The sequence below is a fragment of the Elephas maximus genome, chromosome X, assembly GCF_024166365.1.
Source record: "Elephas maximus indicus isolate mEleMax1 chromosome X, mEleMax1 primary haplotype, whole genome shotgun sequence".
Taxonomy (NCBI): Eukaryota; Metazoa; Chordata; class Mammalia; order Proboscidea; family Elephantidae; genus Elephas; species Elephas maximus.
In genome coordinates, this window is record NC_064846.1 from 1227921 (window position 1) to 1247129 (window position 19209).

General features: G+C 40.2%; 1 protein-coding gene across 1 annotated transcript in view; it reads left to right on the forward strand.

Moving 5' to 3' along the window:
* Nucleotides 1–19209, forward strand: part of MPP1 (MAGUK p55 scaffold protein 1) — a 46084-nt gene that overhangs the window by 12375 nt on the left and 14500 nt on the right. The window contains exons 2-5 of the mRNA XM_049872414.1: nt 5902–6039; nt 6316–6394; nt 7588–7673; nt 14064–14132. Of these exons, the coding sequence (XP_049728371.1) occupies nt 5902–6039; nt 6316–6394; nt 7588–7673; nt 14064–14132 (372 nt within the window). The remainder of the gene's footprint in view (nt 1–5901; nt 6040–6315; nt 6395–7587; nt 7674–14063; nt 14133–19209) is intronic.

Consider the following 19209-nt stretch of genomic DNA (forward strand, 5'->3'; position numbering starts at 1 on the left):
CTCATTTGAGGCCATCCAGTAACTAACAATACTTCAAAACTCACCATCTTATCAGAGTTTTGACTGACCTCTTAGAAAGCATACAGTAAGTTAAAATGAAAATTTTATTGAGTTAAAGCCTCAACCCCAGACCTCCTTGTCTCTGATCTTCCAGTCCTTTTCCTTCAGGCCCCTGAATAGGCTACTGGGCACTTCTCAGGAATGTGTTCTGCCGCTATTCATAAGGTTTTCATTGACTAATGCTTTCCAGAAGTAGACTGCTGGGTCCTTCTTCCTAGTCTGTCTTAGTCTGGAAGCTCAGTTGAAACCTGTCCTCCATGGGTGACCCTGCTGGTATCTGAATACCGGTGGCAGAGCTTCCAGCATCACAGCAACATGCAAGCCCCCACAGTACGACAAACTGACAGAACAATTAATTGTGCTCATGAGGAACCTTTACATATATTAAGAGGCAGTTGTTCAGACAGAACAAGGGGATACTAATTTGTTTAAGGTCAGGAAAGCTGTGCATCAGGGTTGTATCCTTTCACCATATCTATTCAAACCGTATGCTGAGCAAATAATCCGAGAAGCTGGACTATATGAAGAAGAGCAGGGCATCAGGATTGGACGAAGACTCATTAACAACCTGCGTTATGCAGATGACACAACCTTGCTTGCTGAAAGTGAAGAGGACTTGAAGCGCTTACTGATGAAGATTAAAGACCACTGCCTTCAATATGGATTACACCTCAACATAAAGAAAACAAAAATCCTCACAACTGGACCAATGAGCAACATCATAGCAAACGGAGAAAAGATTGAAGTTGTCAAGGATTTCATTCTATTTGGCTCCACAATCAACAGCCATGGAGGCAGCAGTCAAGAAATCAAGAGATGCACTGCATTGGGAAAACCTGCTGCAGAGGACCTCTTCAAAGTCTTGAAAAGCAAAGACGTCACCTTGAAGACTAAGGTGCGCCTGACCCAAGCCATGGTATTTTCAATCGCATCATATGCGTGTGAAAGCTGGACAATGAATGAAGGAAGACCGAAGAAGAACTGATGCCTTTGAGTTGTGGTGTTGGCGAAGAATATAGAATATACCATGGACTGCCAGAAGAACAAATAAATCTGTCTTGGAAGAAGTACAACCAGAATGCTCTTTAGGAAGCAAGGATGGTGAGATTGTGTCTTACATACTTTGGACATGTTGTCAGAAGGGATCACTCTCTGGAGAATGACATCATGCTTGCCAAAGTACAGAGCCAGCGGAAAAGAGGAAGACCCTCAACGAGGTGGACTGACACAGTGGCTGCAACCATGGGCTCAAGCATAACAATGATTGTGAGGATGGTACAACAAGATCGAGCAGTGTTTCATTCTTCGTGCATGGGGTCACTATGGTCAGAACTGACTCAATGGCACCTAACAACAACAACAACACACACATACATGTATGTATAGACACACACACTCCTGTTGTTGTTGTTACGTGCCGTCGAGTCGGTTCCGACTCATAGTGACCCTATGCACAACAGAACGAAACACTGCCCGGTCCTGCGCCATCCTCACAACTGTTGTTATACTTGAGCTCATTGTTGCACCCACTGTGTCAACCCATCCTGTTGAAGGTCTTCCTCTTTTCCGCTGACCCTGTACTCTGCCAAGCATGATGTCCTTCTCCATGGACTGATCCCTCCTGACAACATGTCTGAAGTATGTAAGACACAGTCTCGCCATCCTTGCTTCTAAAGAGCATTCTGGCCGTACTTCTTCCAAGACAGATTTGTTCATTCTTTTGGCAGTCCATGGCATATTCAATATTCTTCGCCAACACCACAATTCAAAGGCGTCAACTCTTCTTCAGTCTTCCTTATTCATTGTCCAGCTTTCACACGCATATGATGTGCTTGAAAATACCATGGATGGGTCAGGCGCACCTTAGTCTTCAGGGTGACATCTTTGCTCTTCAACACTTTGAAGAGGTCCTTTGCAGCAGACTTGCCCAGTGTAACGCGTCTTTTAATTTCTTGACTGCTGCTTCCATGGCTGTTGATTGTGGATGCAAGTAAAATGAAATCCTTGACAACTTCAGTATTTGCTCCTCTTATCATGATGTTGCTTATTGCTCTAGCGTGAGGATTTTTGTTTTCTTTATGTTGAGGTGTAATTCATATTGAATCCTGTGGTCTTTGATCTTTGTCAGTAAGTGCTTCAAGTCCTCTTCACTTTCAGCAAGCAAGGTTGTGTCATCTGCATACAGATTAAATAGGTACGGTGAAAGAATACAACCCTGACACACACCTTTCCTGACTTTAAACCACGTAGTATCCCCTTGTTCTGTCTGAACAACCACCTCTTGATCTATGTACAGGTTCCTCACGAGCACAATCAAGTGTTCTGGAATTCCCATTCTTCGCAACGTTATGCATAAGTCGTTGTGATTCACACAGTTAAATGCACTTGCATAGTCGATAAAATACAGGTAAACACCGTTCCGATATTTTCTGCACTCAGCCAAGATATATCTGACATCAACAATGATATTCCCAGTTCCACATCCTCTTCTGAATCTGACTTGAATTTCTGGCAGTTCCCTGTCGATATACTGCTGCATACGTACACACACGGGAAACCCCGGTGGCATAGTGGTTAAGTGCTGTAGCTGCTAACCAACAGGTCGGCTGTTCAAATCCTCCAGGCGCTCCTTGGAAACTCTATGGGGCAGTTCTACTCGGTCGTATAGGGTCGCTATAAGTCGGAATCGACTCGACGGCACTGGGTTTTGGTTTGGTTTTTTTGGTTATGTATACACACAGAGAGCTGACAGTCATGGTCGAACAATATGATAAACATAATTTAATGGAATTGTACATGTGAAGAATGTTGGAGTGGCAAATGTTTTGTTACATATATATTTACCACAAAAAGATATATATATACACATATATGTATGCGTGTATATATATATATATATATATGTATGTATTTATGAAATTACCAAACTGTTTTCCAAAGTGGCTGCAACATTTAATGTTCCCGCCAGCAATGTATGAGAGCCCCAGCACTTGTTATTTTCTTTCTTTTTTACTTTAGCCATTCTAATGAGTGTGAAGTGGTCTCTTCTTGTGATTTTAATTTATATTTCCCCAATGATTAATGAGTTGGAATCAACTCGATGGCAGTGGGCTTAATGATTAATGATGTTGAGTATCTTTTCTTGTGCTTATTGGCATTCATATATCTTCCTTTGGGAAGTGTCCAGGTCTTTCACCCATCTTTTCATTGAGTTGTATGTTATCTTGCTATTGAGTCGTAAGAGTTATTTATATATTCTGAATACAGTTTCTTTGTCAGATGTATTAAAATGTTTACTCTTGGGCTATGCCAGGCCTTTTAGTTTTCTTAAAAGTATCTAATGATGAACAGAAGTTTTTAGTTGTGATTAAGTCAGTTGTTTTATTTTATGTTTCTTGTGTCTTGTCTAAGAACTCTTTACCTACCTTAATGGAGGTTTTTAACGAACAGGTATTCTTAATTCAAAGTAACCCAGTTTATCCTTTGACTTTTCATTTTATAGTTAGTTGTTGTTATCGTGTGCCATCGAGCCAATTCCGACTCATAGTGACCCCATATGACAGAGTAGAAATGCCCCCATAGGGTTTCCAAGGCTATAATCTTTACAGAAGCAGTTCACCAGATCTTTTCCCCTGTGGAGCCACCTTTGGGTTTGGTTTGAACCACTGACCTTTTGATTAGCAGCTGAGCACTTAATCGTTGTGCTATCAGGGCTCCTTATAGTTAGTATCTTTTATGTCGTGTACATGACATTTTTGCCTATTTGAAGGTCGTGAAGATATTCTCCTGTGTTTTCTTGTCAAAGCTTGGTTGTTTTACCTTTCCCATTTGGATCTACAATTTTTCTGGAATTGAATTTGTATATAAAATGAGGTAGGGGTCAAGATTAGTTTTTTTCCATATACTTATCTAATCAATTCAGCACAGTTTATTAAAAAGATCATTGGGGGCAAAGGACTTGAATAGACATTCAAACAGCCACCAAACACATGAAAAGATGACAAATGTCATTAGCCATCAGAGAGATGTAAATCAAAACCACAGAGAGATACCATGTCACTCCTACTTAGGATGGACGCTATGAGTTGGAATCGACTCTTTGGCAACAGGTTTTTTTTAGTTAAGATGGCTAAGATATTTAAAAAAAGAAAAAAGAAACCCAGAAAATAAGAAATGTTTGCAAAGATATGGGGAAATTGGAACCCTTACCCATTGCTGGTGGGAATGCAAAATGATGCAGCCATTATGGAAAACTATGTGGCAGTTCCTCAAAAAACTGAAAATAGGACTACCATGTGACCCAGCAATTCCGCTCCTAGTATATCATATACCGAAAAGACTTGAAAGCAGAGATTAAGAAAGAGACGTGTACAGCAGTGTTCATTGGAGCACTATTCACAGTAGCCAGAAGTTGGGAACAACCTAAATGCCTATCGACAGGTGAATGGATAAACAAAATGTGATACATACATACAATGAAATACTGCTCAGCTATGAAGAGAAACGAAGTCCTGATATATGCCACAACATGCATGGACCTCGAAAACATTATACTGAGTGAAATAAGTCAACCACAAAAGGACAAATAGCGTGTGGCCTCACTTATATAACAAGACAAGAGAAGGCAAATGTGTAGAGAACAATGTTTATTAGTGGTTACCAGGGGCAGAAGGTACGCAGAAATGGCGGGTGGGGGGGTTAACGGTGATGGAAATGTCGCATTGATTAAGGGTAGGGTTGCACAGCTCATTATTGTAATTGCTGTGTATAAGCTGTACACCCATAAAAAGTTGAAATGGCAAAATTTGTGTGATAGATGTATTTATGACAAAAAACAAACAAAAAGAGTAGCTGCTGAGGCTGCCTATGTACAGCCAGAAACCTCATGGGATTTGGTTTCTTGGTTTGTAGGTTTAGGGTCATGGTTTCATGGAACATCCCAGTTAATTGGCCTAATCACATGTTTAGTGCTTCTGTTCTACCTCCTAGTTTATTGTGTAGTGCCTGGGGTCTCAAAAGCTTGCTAGTGGACATCCAAGGCACGACAATTGATCTGTATTTGCCTGGAGCAATGGAGGAAGAAGAAGCATCAGGAATAAAGGAGGATATGGAATGTGTGGCTAGCTGTTTCCATGAACAACAGCATTCTTTGTCATGAGACCAGAAGAACTAGATGGTGCCCAGCTACCATTACTGAACATTTTGATCAAAGTTTATATAGAAGAGTCCTGACCAGAAGGGGGAAAATACAGAACAGAATTTCAAATTTTCATGGACACCAGACTTCTTGGAACCATGAAGTTTGGATGAACTCCTGAAACTATTGCCCTGTGATAGTCTTTAAACCTTGAACCAAAAATATCCCCTGAAGTCTTCTTAAACCAAATAATAGCTTAGCTTAACTAGTAAAAAAAAAAAAAAAAAAGTATGCCTTTAGTATTATGCTTTTTTAAGAAGTATGTATACAGGATCAAAGTGACAACAGCAACTGGCAAGATTAGATAGGAACCTCAGGGGGCAGTGAATTTATGTTAATGGGGGAGGAACAACTCAGAAAAGGCAGGTGTGGATGGTTGCACAACTCCAAGAATGTAATCAATATCATTAAATGGTATGTAGAAACTGTTGAACTGGTGTATGTTTTGCTGTGTATATTCTCAAGAACAACAAAATAAATAAAATTTCAAAAAATAGTTAAAAAAGAAAAGACCATTGGATGCCAAACTTACGAAATACCTGTTAGTTTACAGAGCTTTGTAGGTTTTAGCATTGGAGATGAGGGACCAACTGGGAGCCTTTCCTTTGTATTTCATACATTGCTCTGTTGTTTTGACTTGGCAGGCTGTGTCACAGCACTTGAATGCTGTGACTGAGGACATGTACACCAACGGGTCTGCTGCCCCAGGTAGCCCTGCCAAAGGGCAGGAGGTGCGAAAAGTGCGACTCATACAGTTTGAGAAGATCACAGAGGAGCCCATGGTAAATCTGTTGTCATATTGTTACCTACCACTTCCTCTTGACCCCGTGAGTCACGGGCCACAAGAGGAAACAAAGAAGGCTACTTATGGAGCTATGGAAGCAATCAAGTGTTTGTGTCTCTTCATCCCTATGTCAAGCCTCTTCTTTTTAAACCAGGACTCATGCCTGTCCTAGTTGAGGACTGTCCTTGGTATAGATGGAAAATATTTTTTCTGAGAAATCACTTTAAGTTGTTTGAAAGATAATAAGCTTGCTGTACCATTGTCTTTATTTCAGGGAATCACTCTGAAGCTGAATGAAAAGCAGTGCTGTACGGTGGCCAGAATTCTTCATGGAGGCATGATTCATAGACAAGGTACTCTGCAGGGGGTCCTAGGTCATGCTGTATTCAGAGATTAGTCATTTACACCCTGTTCAGTGGTGTGGGATATGAAGCTTATATTCTTCAAAACTGGTAGCATTTTTGTGACTGTGCCAAGGGATTTTAACAGCTAGCTCCCTGGAATAATTGTGTGATAAGATCTTAGTATGAATGGCTCAGTGCTACTTCCTTTCCCTCTGAGCATTCTCACACACCTACTTATTACTGATAGTTTTCCAGTTAGTTAACATTTGGGCCATAACTACATGCCACCCATAACATTAAAAAAAATCACATTAGGCTTTGAATATATAGCAGTCAAGAAAAGAGACCATCTCTGCCTTCCTTAAGCTAACAGTTTAACAGAAAATAGCCATTAAACAAATAATCACATATAATTGTATTTCCTTAATGTTACGCTGCCATCAATTTTCAATTGCACCATTTAGTAAAACCTATTTTTATTTTTTTTGGGGGGGGGTAGCGAGAGAGCAAAGTAATAAATTAAAATACAGCATGTTTTTAGGAGTTGACAGTAGCCTATATTTGCCTTCCTGATTTATACCTTGCTCGGAGCCCTGCCTGGGACTTTTCCTAGTGTTGTAGTCATGGCGACTCAAAAAGAAGTAGTTTTCCTACCCCACTAGCTCCTGCCCCTTTATGTTTAGTTATGACATTTTTTTTGTATCCAGGGTAGCACAAATATTGCTAACCACTCTTCACACAGAATCTAAACATTTGATTGACTTTACCATTTGATACAATTTTTGTGTGTTACCTAAATGACAAAGAAAAATTGAACTTGCTGATGAATGATGAATACTGAGTTCTTTACCTTGCTTTGTTATTCTTTTTAGTATGTGCAGGTGTGTCCTAGAATCTGCAGTCACTTTAGTTTCAGGAGACTTTGAGGATAAGGTGTTTGTAGTCTGTTGTTGGAGTACTGAGGTCAAGGAGAATGAGATAGTCTTCAACTGCCAGGTGCTTGCCCTAGTACATTACTTGAGGGAATCCAAAGGATATTCCCATCTCTCATGGATGAATGTTCTCAATCCAGAGTATTTCAAACAGCCCCCTTAATACAGTGCTCTAGATTATGGTTTCTTTTCTATGGTATCTCAAGTTATATTGACAGTTCTTGTTTGAACTTTTATTCTTTTGTGGATTGATTTTTCATTTCGTGGCAGGCTCACTTCACGTGGGGGATGAGATCCTAGAAATCAATGGTACAAATGTGACTAATCACTCTGTTGATCAGCTACAGAAAGCAATGGTACGTATTTTCTGTGTTGGGTTACGATCTGTTCTCTTCATGAAGTGTAGGTCCATGTTGGTGTCATTGTACCTCATTTTTTTTTTGTTAAAGTATCTATACCTTATTTAGGGCACTTTTATCACTGCTAATCTCCAGTCCCTAGAGAATGACATCATGCTTGGCAGAGTACAGGGTCAGCAGAAAAGAGAAAGACCCTCAACAAGGTGGATTGACACAGTGGCTGCAACAGTGAGCTCAAGCATAACAACAATTGTGAGAATGGCGCAGGACCGGTCAGTGTTTCATTCTGTTGTGCATAGAGTCACTATGAGTCGGAACCGACTCGACGGCACCTAACAACAACAACAACAACAACACGGTGTGTCAGGCAGCAGGCATTCTGTCTTAGAAGATGTAGAGCCAGAATGCTCCTTAGAGGCAAGGATGGCGAGAGTAAGTCTTACATACTTTGGACATGTTGTCAGGAGGGATCAGTCCCTGGAGAAGGACGTCATGCTTGGCAGAGTACAGGGTCATCGGAAAAGAGGGAGACCCTCAACGAGGTGGATTGCACCTCGTTGTTGAGTGGCTGCAACAATGAGCTCAAGCATAACAACGATTGTAAGGATGGCACAGGACTAGGCAGTGTTACGTTCTGTTGCGCATAGGGTTGCTATGAGTTGGAACCGACTCGACGGCAGCTAACAACAATAACAACAATCTTTTTTTGTGATAGAAATGACAATTCTCTTCTAAAACAGGGGAAATAACTGAGCATCAATCTGGTGTAATGAAAAGAACATTGGATGGCGGGGGGGTCTAGAAGACCCCAGTCTTCCATAACAGCTCCGAATCCCAGCTCCACTTTATTCTGTTGTTGTTAGGTGCCCTCTAGTAGGTTCTGACTCACAGCAACCCTACGTACAATAGAACAAAATACTGCCCAGTCCTGTGCTATCCTTACAATTGTTGTTATGCTTGAGCCCATGGCTGCAGCCACTGTGTCAGTCCATCTCCATGAGGGTCTTCCTGTTTTTCCCTGACCCTCTACTGAGCATGATGTCCTTCTCCAAGGACTGATCCCTCCTGATAACACGTCCGAAGTATGTAAGATGCAGTCTTGCCATCCTTACTTCTAAGGAGCACTCTGGCTATACTTCTTCCAAGACAGATTTGATCGTTCTTCTGGCAGTCTATGGTAAATTCAATATTCATTACCAACACCACAATTCTAAGGCATCAGTTCTTCGGTCTTCCTTATTTATTGTTTCACTTTTGCATGCATATGAGACAACTGAAAACACAATGGCTTGGGTCAGGCATACCTTAGTCCTCAAGGTGACATCTTTGCTTTTGAACACTTTGAAGAGGTCCTTTGTAGCAGATTTGCCCAATGCAGTGCATCTTTTGATTTCTTGACTGCTGCTTCCGTGGGTATTGATTGTGGATACAAGTAAAATGAAATCCCTGACAACTTCAGTCTTTTGTCCATTTATCATGATGTTGCTTATCGGTCCAGTTGTGAAGATTTTTGTTTTCTTTATGTTCAGGTGTAATCCATACTGAAGGGTGTGGTCTTTGATCTTCATCAGTAAGTGTTTCAAGTCCTCTTCACTTTCGGTAAGCAAGGTTGTGTCATCTGCATTACGCAGGTTGTTAATGAGTCTTCCTCCATTCCTGATGCCCCGCTCTTCTTCATATAGTCTAGCTTCTCGTATTATTTGTTCGGCATACGGACTGAATAGGTATGGCGAAAGGATACAACCTTGACACACACCTTTCTTGACTTTAAACCATGCTGTATCCCCTTGTTCTATACGAACAACTGCCTCTTGATCTATGTACAGCTTCCTCATGAGCACAATTAAGTGTTCTGGAATTCCCATTCTTCGCAATGTTAGCCATAATTTGTTATGATCCACACAGTCAGATGCCTTTGCATAGTCAATAAAACACAGGTAAACATCCTTCTGGTATTCTCTGCTTTCAGCCAGGATCCATCTGACATCAGCAATGATATCCTTGGTTCCACGTCCTCTTTTGAATCCAGCTTGAATTTCTGGAAGTTCCCTGTTCATGTACTGCTGCAACCACTTTTGAAAGATCTTCAGCAAAATTTTACTTGCATGTACTATTAATGACATTGATAATTTCTGCATTCTGCTGGATCACCTTTTCTGGGAGTAGACATAAATATGCACGTCTTGCAGTTGGTTGCCCAGGTAGCTGTCCTCTAAATTTCTTGGCATAGACGAGCGAGCACCTCCACTGCTGCATCCGTTTGTTGAAACATCTCAATTGGTATTCCATCAATTCCTGCAGCCTTGTTTTTCACCAATGCCTTCAATGCAGCTTGGACTTCTTCCTTCAGTACCATCGGTTCCTGATCATATGCTACCTCCTGAAATGACTGAATGTCAATCGATTCTTTTTGGCATAGTGACTCTGTATTCCTTTCATCTTCTTTTGATGCTTCCTGCGGAATTAGGAATTGTAAAAAAGCAATATTCTAATTCTATCATCTCTTCTTCATTTTTTAGTTAGAATACTTCTACGAAGAAACTTTCCCCTAATTTACTATCTGGTTACCCAGTGGTATAATTCATATAGGAAATGCAGGATAAGTGCTTCATTCTTTCTCTTTATTTACCAGTTCCAAAATAATGAATTGGTTCCCTCACATCCTTCAAATAGTTTATATGTAAATATGCAAATACATATATAAATATATATGTATAATTCCACCATCATACTACAGGTAATCCACTTTAGAGTTATCTTTTAAAAGTCCTCCCGTGTTCACTTGCCAAGGTCTCATCCAGTCTGTTTCTGATTGTCCATTTCCTTCTTTCTGCTTCTCTGAGTTTAGTTGGTTCTTCTTCTAGTTTCTTAAGGTAGAAGCTGAGGCCATTCATTGGAAATCTTTCTTCTTTTCTAACAGAGGCATTTAGTGCTATAAATTTCCCCCTCAGCACTGCTTTAGTGGCGTCCTACAAATTGTTATACTGTGTTTCTAATTTTATTCAGTTCAAGATATTTTCTAATTTCTTCTGTGAACACTATTAGCCGACTAGACCTAATAGGTATTTGTAGAACACTCCACCCAACAACAGCAAAATACACATTCTTTTCAAGTGCACGTAGAGTATTTACCAAGGTAGACTGTATGCTAGGCCATTGAAAAAGTCTCAACATATTTAAAAGGATTCAAATCATACAAGTTTTGTCATTTGACCACAATGAAATTAAACTAGAATTCAAAACCAGAAAGATATCTGGGAAATCCCAAAATATTTGGAGTTAAACTACACAGTTCCAAGTAACCCATAGGTGACAGAAGAAACCACATGAGAAAATAGAAAATATCTTGAACAAGCACCAAACACAATGCCAGGCACATAGTAAATACTGGACAAATATCAATTGAATCTAAAGAGCATACTTAACTTTTCATTTATAATATCCCATTCGATCTTCGTAACAAGTCTATGAGGTAAAAATAAGGAATACTATTGTGATGTTATAGATGAGAAAACAAGGACTTAGAGGTGTTAAATCACTTGCCTAAAATCACAGAGCTAGAATAAAGTGCGTCAGGATTGGAGGAAGACTCATTAACAACCTGCATTATGCAGATGACACAACCTTGCTTGCTGAAAGTGAAGAGGACTTGAAGCACTTACTGATGAAGATCAAAGACCACAGCCTTCAGTATGGATCACACCTCAACATAAAGAAAATAAAAATCCTCACAACTGGACCAATGAGCAACATCATGATAAATGGAGAAAAGATTGAAGTTGTCAAGGATTTCATTTTACTTGGATCCACAATCAAAGCCCACGGACACAGCAGTCAAAAAATCAAACAAAGTGCTGCATCGGGCAAATCTGCTGCAAAAGACTCCTTTAAAGTGTTGAAACGTGTTTGTCAGTTTCTCGTACTGTGGGGGCTTGCGTGTTACTCTGATGCTGGAAGCCATGCCACCGGTATTCAAATACCTGCAGGGTCACCCATGGTGGGTCACTCATGGGGAGTTGTGGAATGACATCAAGGACATCACACATGAAGCGAGCAACAGGTCATTAGAAAGACAGGAAAGAAAGAAAGACCAAAATGGAGTCAGAGGAGACTCTGAAACTTGCTTTTGAACGTCAAGTAGCTAAAGCAAAAGGAAGAAATGATGAAGTAAAAGAGCTGAACAGAAGATTTCAGAGGGCTTTTCAGCAAGACAAACTATTATAATGACATGTACAAACACTTGGGAGATAGAAAACCAAAAAGGAAGCACATGCTTGGCATTTTTCAAGCTGAAATAAGAAATAATTCAAGCCTTGAGTTGTAATATTGAAGAGAAAAATATTAAACGATGCGCTAAGCACCAAAAGAGGATGGAAGGAATACCCAGAGTCATTATACCAAAAAGAATTAGTGGATGTTCACCCATTTCAAGAGGTGGCATATGATCAGGAACCGATGGTACTGAAGGAAGAAGTCCAAGCTGCTCTGAAGGCATTGGTGAAAAACAAGGCTCCAGGAATTGATGGAATATCAACTGAGATGTTTCAACAAACAGATGCAGTGCTGGAGGTGCTCACTCATCTATGCCAAAAAATATGGAAGACAGCTTCCTGGCCAACTGACTGGAAGAGATCCATACTTATGCCTATTCCAAAGAATGCAGAAATTATCGAACAATATCAGTAATAATCACACGCAAGTAAAATTTTGCTGAAGATCATTCAAAAGTGGTTGCAGCAGTACATCGACAGGGAACTGCCAGACATTCAGGCTGGTTTCAGACCAGGATGTGGAACCTGGGATATCATCGCCGATGTCAGATGAATCTTGGCTGAAAGCAGAGAATACCAGAAAGATGTGTACCTGTATTTCATTGACTGTGCAAAGGCAGTCGACTATGTGAATCATAACAAACTATGGGTAATGTTGGGAAGAATGGGAATTCCACTGAATTGTGCTCATGAGGAAGCTGTACATAGAGCAAGAGGCAGTTGTTTGGACAGAACAAGGGGATACTGATTGGTTTAAAGTCAGGAAAGGTGTGCTTCAGGGTTGTATTCTTTCACCACACCTATTTAATCTGTATGCTGAGAAATAACATGAGAAGCTGGACTATATGAAGAAGAACGGGGCATCAGGATTGGAGGAAGACTCATTAACAACCTGTGTTATGCAGATGACACAACCTTGCTTGCTGAAAGTGAAGAGGACTTGAAACACTTACTAATGAAGATCAAAGACCCACAGCCTTCAGTATGGATTGCACCTCAACATAAAGAAAACAAAAATTCTCACAACTGGACCAATAAGCAATATCATGATAAATGAAGAAAGTATTGAAGTTGTCAAGGATTTCATTTTCCTTGGATCCACAATCAACAGCCATGGAAGCAGCAGTCAAGAAATCAAAAGACTAGTTGCATTGGGCAAATTTGCTCCAAAAGACCTGTTTAAAGTGTTGAAAACCAAAGTTGTCACCTTCAGGACTAAGGTGCACCTGACTCAAGCCATGGTCTTTTCAGTCACCTCATATGCATGTGAAAGCTGGATCAATGAATAAGGAAGACCAAAGAAGAATTGATACCCTTGAATAATGGTGTTGGTGAAGAATATTGAATATACTGTGGACTGCCAGAAGAAGGAACAAATCTGTTTCTTGGAAGAAGTACAGCCGGAATGCTCATTAGAGGCAAGTATGGTGAGACTTCGTCTCACATACTTTGGACATTTTATCAGGAGGGACCAGTCCCTGGAGCAGGACATGATGCTTGGAAAAGTAGAGGGTTAGTGAAAGAGAGAAAGACCCTCAATTACATGGATTGACACAGTGGCTGCAACAGTGGTCTGAAGCATAACGATTGTGAGGATGGCGCGGGACTGGGCAGTGTTTCGTTCTGTTGTACATAGTGTCACTATGGGTCGGAACCAACTCAGATGGCGCCTGACAACAACACTGCTGCCATGAGTTGGAATCTACTCCACGTTATAGAGTAATGTATGTGGCCTAATTCTATATTTGTTTAAAAAAACAAAAAACTTACGTGTGTGTGTGTGTAAATATGTTTATATATGCAAATGCTTTTCTTGACTTGGAGAAAGGTGTGGTTGTATTCATGCCAGACTTCATTTTATATACTTCATTTGGGTACTTTTGTGGCTGAGGGTGGGAAGGAGGGAAAATAATTAGCTTTTTCTTCTTTTTACACTGGTTTATGGACTAATAGTGAAGGGGGAACTGTTCTATAAAATTTCAAAATGTAAAGGTGGCTGTTTGGTAAAAACATCTGGGGCTTTTCGAGGGGAAAAATGACTTCATGAAATCCAGAGTCATCCCAGGTAGTGCTCCTAACAATTTTGTTTTCTGCCCCCCCCCCCATTTTTTAATAGAAAGAAACCAAAGGAATGATCTCATTAAAAGTGATTCCCAACCAGCAAAACCGGCTTCCTGCACTACAGGTAGGTGGCGCTGTTTTTTGATTGTGGCTTCATGCCAGCTGTGATAATGGCTGGATTCAGGCCCAGTGTTATATTGTGGTTCTTTGAGATTTAATTAAAAGAGATGTGAGTCTAACTTTACGTTCTAGATATTCACAATAGAAGAACTGTAACAGCATGTAGCTGCTTGAGTCAGGGTCCCATTATACTTTGCCAGATGCTTTCTGTACCACCAAACATCAGACGTGAGAAAGTGGGACAGTATGTATATAGCAGTGATTTCTGGCTTCCACATTTTATTTGTTTTTTGTGCCTTCTAGACATTTCTTAAATGGAAATTGAAAAAAAAAATACAGCTGATTCCAGTTCCCTTCAGGCATACAACAGTGCAGACAGTGGTGAATCAGCTAGGCGATGACATGATTGTAGTGCTGGACTGGTCAGAAAGAAGGTTGGCCTCTATAATGCACGCGAGAGGAAAGGGCTAATCCCCTTATTCTACAGATGGTGAAGAATCAGCACAACTCTCAGAGAAGAAGTGGGCAAAAGGAATGAAGAGATTGCTTACAGAAAGAAAAATATAAATGGTCATAGACCATATCGACAAATATTCAATCTTACCAGTCACCAAAGAAGTGAAAATTAAAATATGTCTGAGATACCAGTTTTTACCAAGCAAATTGACAAAATTTTTTAACAACAATAATAAAGAAGTCCAGTGATTAATCATGCCAAAATAAGGGAGAGAGGCTTTTGAACACCTATTCAGAATTCATTGAGGGCCTACCCTGTACAAATCGATGTGCTAGAAAATGAAGGTCACATAAAGAGAAATGGGCACATTTTGGTCCACAGCTCATCTTCTGGTAGAGGAGAGCTCTGCACGCAAATGAATGTGGAAGAAGAAGCGTTTTTAAAAGATAACTTTGAAGTTTCAATCACAGGTTACTTGTAGTGTGATGGTATAATTTTCTTTTTAAGTAAGCTTTTTCATCAAAATTTTTGTGTGTGTGAGCATATATACAACAAAGTGCTCAACTCATAAGTATAAAATTAGATGCATTTTTGCAAACTGAACACACCCGTGTAACTGAAGAACCCCTGGATGGAATTCTTTAGTGTGATTCATCTATGTTGCACGTAGCAATAGATGTTTCATTCCCGTTCATTCCTTCTATTCTTGATGGACTTTTGGGTTTCCAGCTGTTTTGCTCTTACAAAGAATGCTTCTGTGAACCTCTGTGTATGTTATTTGGTGCACATATTATGCATTTCTGTTGGGCATATACCTGGAAAGGTCCCTAGGTGGCGCAAATGGTTTGCGTTGGACTGCTAACCTAAAGATTGGTGGTTTAAGCCCACCCAGCGGTACCACGGAAGAAAAGGCCTGGCGGTCTGCTTCTGCTGAGGTTATAGCCAAGAAAACCCTATGGAGCAGTTTTACTCTGTAACACATGGGGTCTCCATGAGTCAGAATTGACTTGACATCAACAAACAATAATATACACCTGGACTTGGAATTGCTGAGTTGTAGGGTATGCATATGTTCATCTTTAGGTGATACTGTGAGACGTTCCAAACTGCCCTGTTGCTGTTGCCCTGCTGCATCACCTTTGATGTAAATCATATGGGTAGGTGTGTTTCTGAACTCTGTATTCTGTTTCATTGGACTGTTTAGCCTTATGTTAGTAGATCAACTTGGGTAGAATTGACATCTTCACAATATTACAGTAGAAGTGCTGATAGCAGACATCCTTGTCTGTTTCTCAGTCTTGAAGGGAAACCTTTGAATATTTCACCATGAAGTATGGTACTGGCTATACATCTCTTGTAAATATTCTTCATCAGATTAAAGAGGTTCCCTTCTATTCTACATTCGCTAAGAATTTTGAATTTTATGAAATGCTTTCTTTGCATTTATTAAGAAGATCATATGATTTTCTCCATTCTTCTGTTGGTGTAGTGAAATCATTGATCTTTTTTTAACTTTTTTTTATTAACTTTTATTGAGCTTCAAGTGAACGTTTACAAATCAAGTCAGACTGTCACATATAAGTTTATATACACCTTACTCCGTACTCCCACTTGCTTTCCCCCTAATGAGTTAGCCCTTCCAGTCTCTCCTTTCGTGACGATTTTGCCAGCTTCCAACTCTCTCTGTCTTCCCATCCCCCCTCCAGACAGGAGATGCCAACACAGTCTCAAGTGTCCACCTGATATAATTAGCTCACTCTTCATCAGCATCTCCCTCCCACCCACTGTCCAGTCCCTTTCATGTCTGATGAGTTGTCTTTGGGAATGGTTCCTGTCCTGGGCCAACAGAAGGTTTGGGGACCATGACCGCCGGGATTCCTCTAGTCTCAGTCAGACCATTAAGTCTGGTCTTTTTGTGAGAATTTGGGGTCTGCATCCCACTGATCTCCTGCTCCCTCAGGGGTTCTCTGTTGTGCTCCCTGTCAGGGCAGTCATCGGTTGTGGCTGGGCACCAACTAGTTCTTCTGGTCTCAGGATGATGTAGGTCTCCGGTTCATGTGGCCCTTTCTGTCTCTTGGGCTCTTAGTTGTCGTGTGACCTTGGTGTTCTTCATTCTCCTTTGCTCCAGGTGGGTTGAGACCAACTGATGCATCTTAGACGGCCGTTTGATAGCGTTTAAGACAGCAGACGCCACTCTCTCAAATGGGATGCAGAATGTTTTCATAATAGAATTATTTTGCCAATTGACTTAGAAGTCCCCTTAAACCATGGTCCCCAAGCCCCCGCCCTTGCTCCGCTGACCTTTGAAGCATTCATTTTATCCCAGAAACTTCTTTGCTTTTGGTCCAGTCCAATTGAGCTGACCTTCCATGTATTGAGTATTGTTCTTCCCTTCACCTAAAGCAGTTCTTATCTACTAATTAATCAGTAAAAAACCCCTCTCCCACCCTCCCTCCCTCCCCCCCTCGTAACCACAAAAGTATGTGTTCTTCTCAGTTTATACTATTTCTCAAGATCTTATAATAGTGGTCTTAGACAATATTTGTCCTTTTGCCTCTGACTAATTTCGCTCAGCACAATGCCTTCCAGGTTCCTCCATGTTATGAAATGTTTCACAGATTCGTCACTGTTCTTTATCGATGCGTAGTATTCCATTGTGTGAATATACCACAATTTATTTACCCATTCATCCATTGATGGACACCTTGGTTGCTTCCAGCTTTTTGCTATTGTAAACAGAGCTGCAATAAACATGGGTGTGCATATATCTGTTTGTATGAAGGCTCTTGTATCTCTAGGGTATATTCCTATGAGTGGGATTTCGGGGTTGTATGGTAGTTCTATTTCTAACTGTTTAAGATAACGCCAGATAGATTTCCAAAGTGGTTGTACCATTTTACATTCCCACCAGCAGTGTATGAGAGTTCCAATCTCTCCGCAGCCTCTCCAACATTTATTATTTTGTGTTTTTTGGATTAGTGCCAGCCTTGTTGGAGTGAGATGGAATTTCATCGTAGTTTTAATTTGCATTTCTCTAATGGCTAGTGATCGAGAGCATTTTCTGATGTATCTGTTAGCTGCCTGAATATCTTCTTTAGTGAAGTGCCTGTTCATATCCTTTGCCCACTTCTTGATTGGGTTGTTTGTCTTTTTGTGGTTGAGTTTTGACAAAATCATATAGATTTTAGAGATTAGGCGCTGGTCAGAGATGTCATAGCTGAAAATTCTTTCCCAGTCTGTAGGTGGTCTTTTTACTCTTTTGGTGAAGTCTTTAGATGAGCATAGGTGTTTGATTTTTAGGAGCTCCCAGTTATCTGGTTTCTCTTCGTCATTTTTGGTAATGTTTTGTATTCTGTTTATGCCTTGTATTAGGGCTCCTAACGTTGTCCCTATTTTTTCTTCCATGATCTTTATCGTTTTAGTCTTTATGTTTAGGTCTTTGATCCACGTGGAGTTAGTTTTTGTGCATGGTGTGAGGTATGGGTCCTGTTTCATTTTTTTGCAAATGGATATCCAGTTATGCCAGCACCATTTGTTAAAAAGATTATCTTTTCCCCAATTATCTGACAGTGGGCCTTTGTCAAATATCAGCTGCTCCTATGTGGATGGATTTATATCTGGGTTCTCAATTCTGTTCCACTGGTCTATGTGTCTGTTGCTGTACCAATACCAGGCTGTTTTGACTACTGTGGCTGTATAATAGGTTCTGAAATCAGGTAGAGTGAGGCCTCCCACTTTCTTCTTCTTTTTCAGTAATGCTTTGCTTATCCGAGGCTTCTTTCCCTTCCATATGAAGTTGGTGATTTGTTTCTCCATCACATTAAAAAATGTCATTGGAATTTCGATCGGAAGTGCATTGTATGTATAGATGGCTTTTGGTAGAATAGACATTTTTACTATGTTAAGTCTTCCTATCCATGAGCAAGGTATGTTTTTCCACTTAAGTAGGTTCTTTTTAGTTTCTTGTAGTAGTACTTTGTAGTTTTCTTTGTATAGGTCTTTTACATCTTTGGTAAGGTTTATTCCTAAGTATTTTATCTTCTTGGGGGCTACTGTGAATGGTATTGATTTGGTGATTTCCTCTTCGATGTTCTTTTTGTTGATGTAGAGGAATCCAAGTGATTTTTGTATGTTTATCTTATAACCTGAGACTCTGCCAAACTCTTCTATTAGTTTCAGTAGTTTTCTGGAGGATTCGTTGGGGTTTTCTGTGTATAAGATCATGTCTTCTGCAAATAGAGATAATTTTACTTCCTCTTTGCCAATCCGGATGCCCTTTATTTCTTTGTCTAGCCTAATTGCTCTGGCTAGGACTTCTAGCACAATGTTGAATAAGAGCGGTGATAAAGGGCATCCTTGTCTGGTTCCCGTTCTCAAGGGAAATGCTTTCAGGCTGTCTCCGTTTAGAGTGATGTTGGCTGTTGGCTTTGCATAGATGCCCTTTATTATGTTGAGGAATTTTCCTTCAATTCCTATTTTGGTGAGAGTTTTTATCATGAATGGGTGTTGGACTTTGTCAAATGCCTTTTCTGCATCAATTGATAAGATCATGTGGTTTTTGTCTTTTGTTTTATTTATATGGTGGATTACATTAATGGGTTTTCTAATATTAAACCAGCCTTGC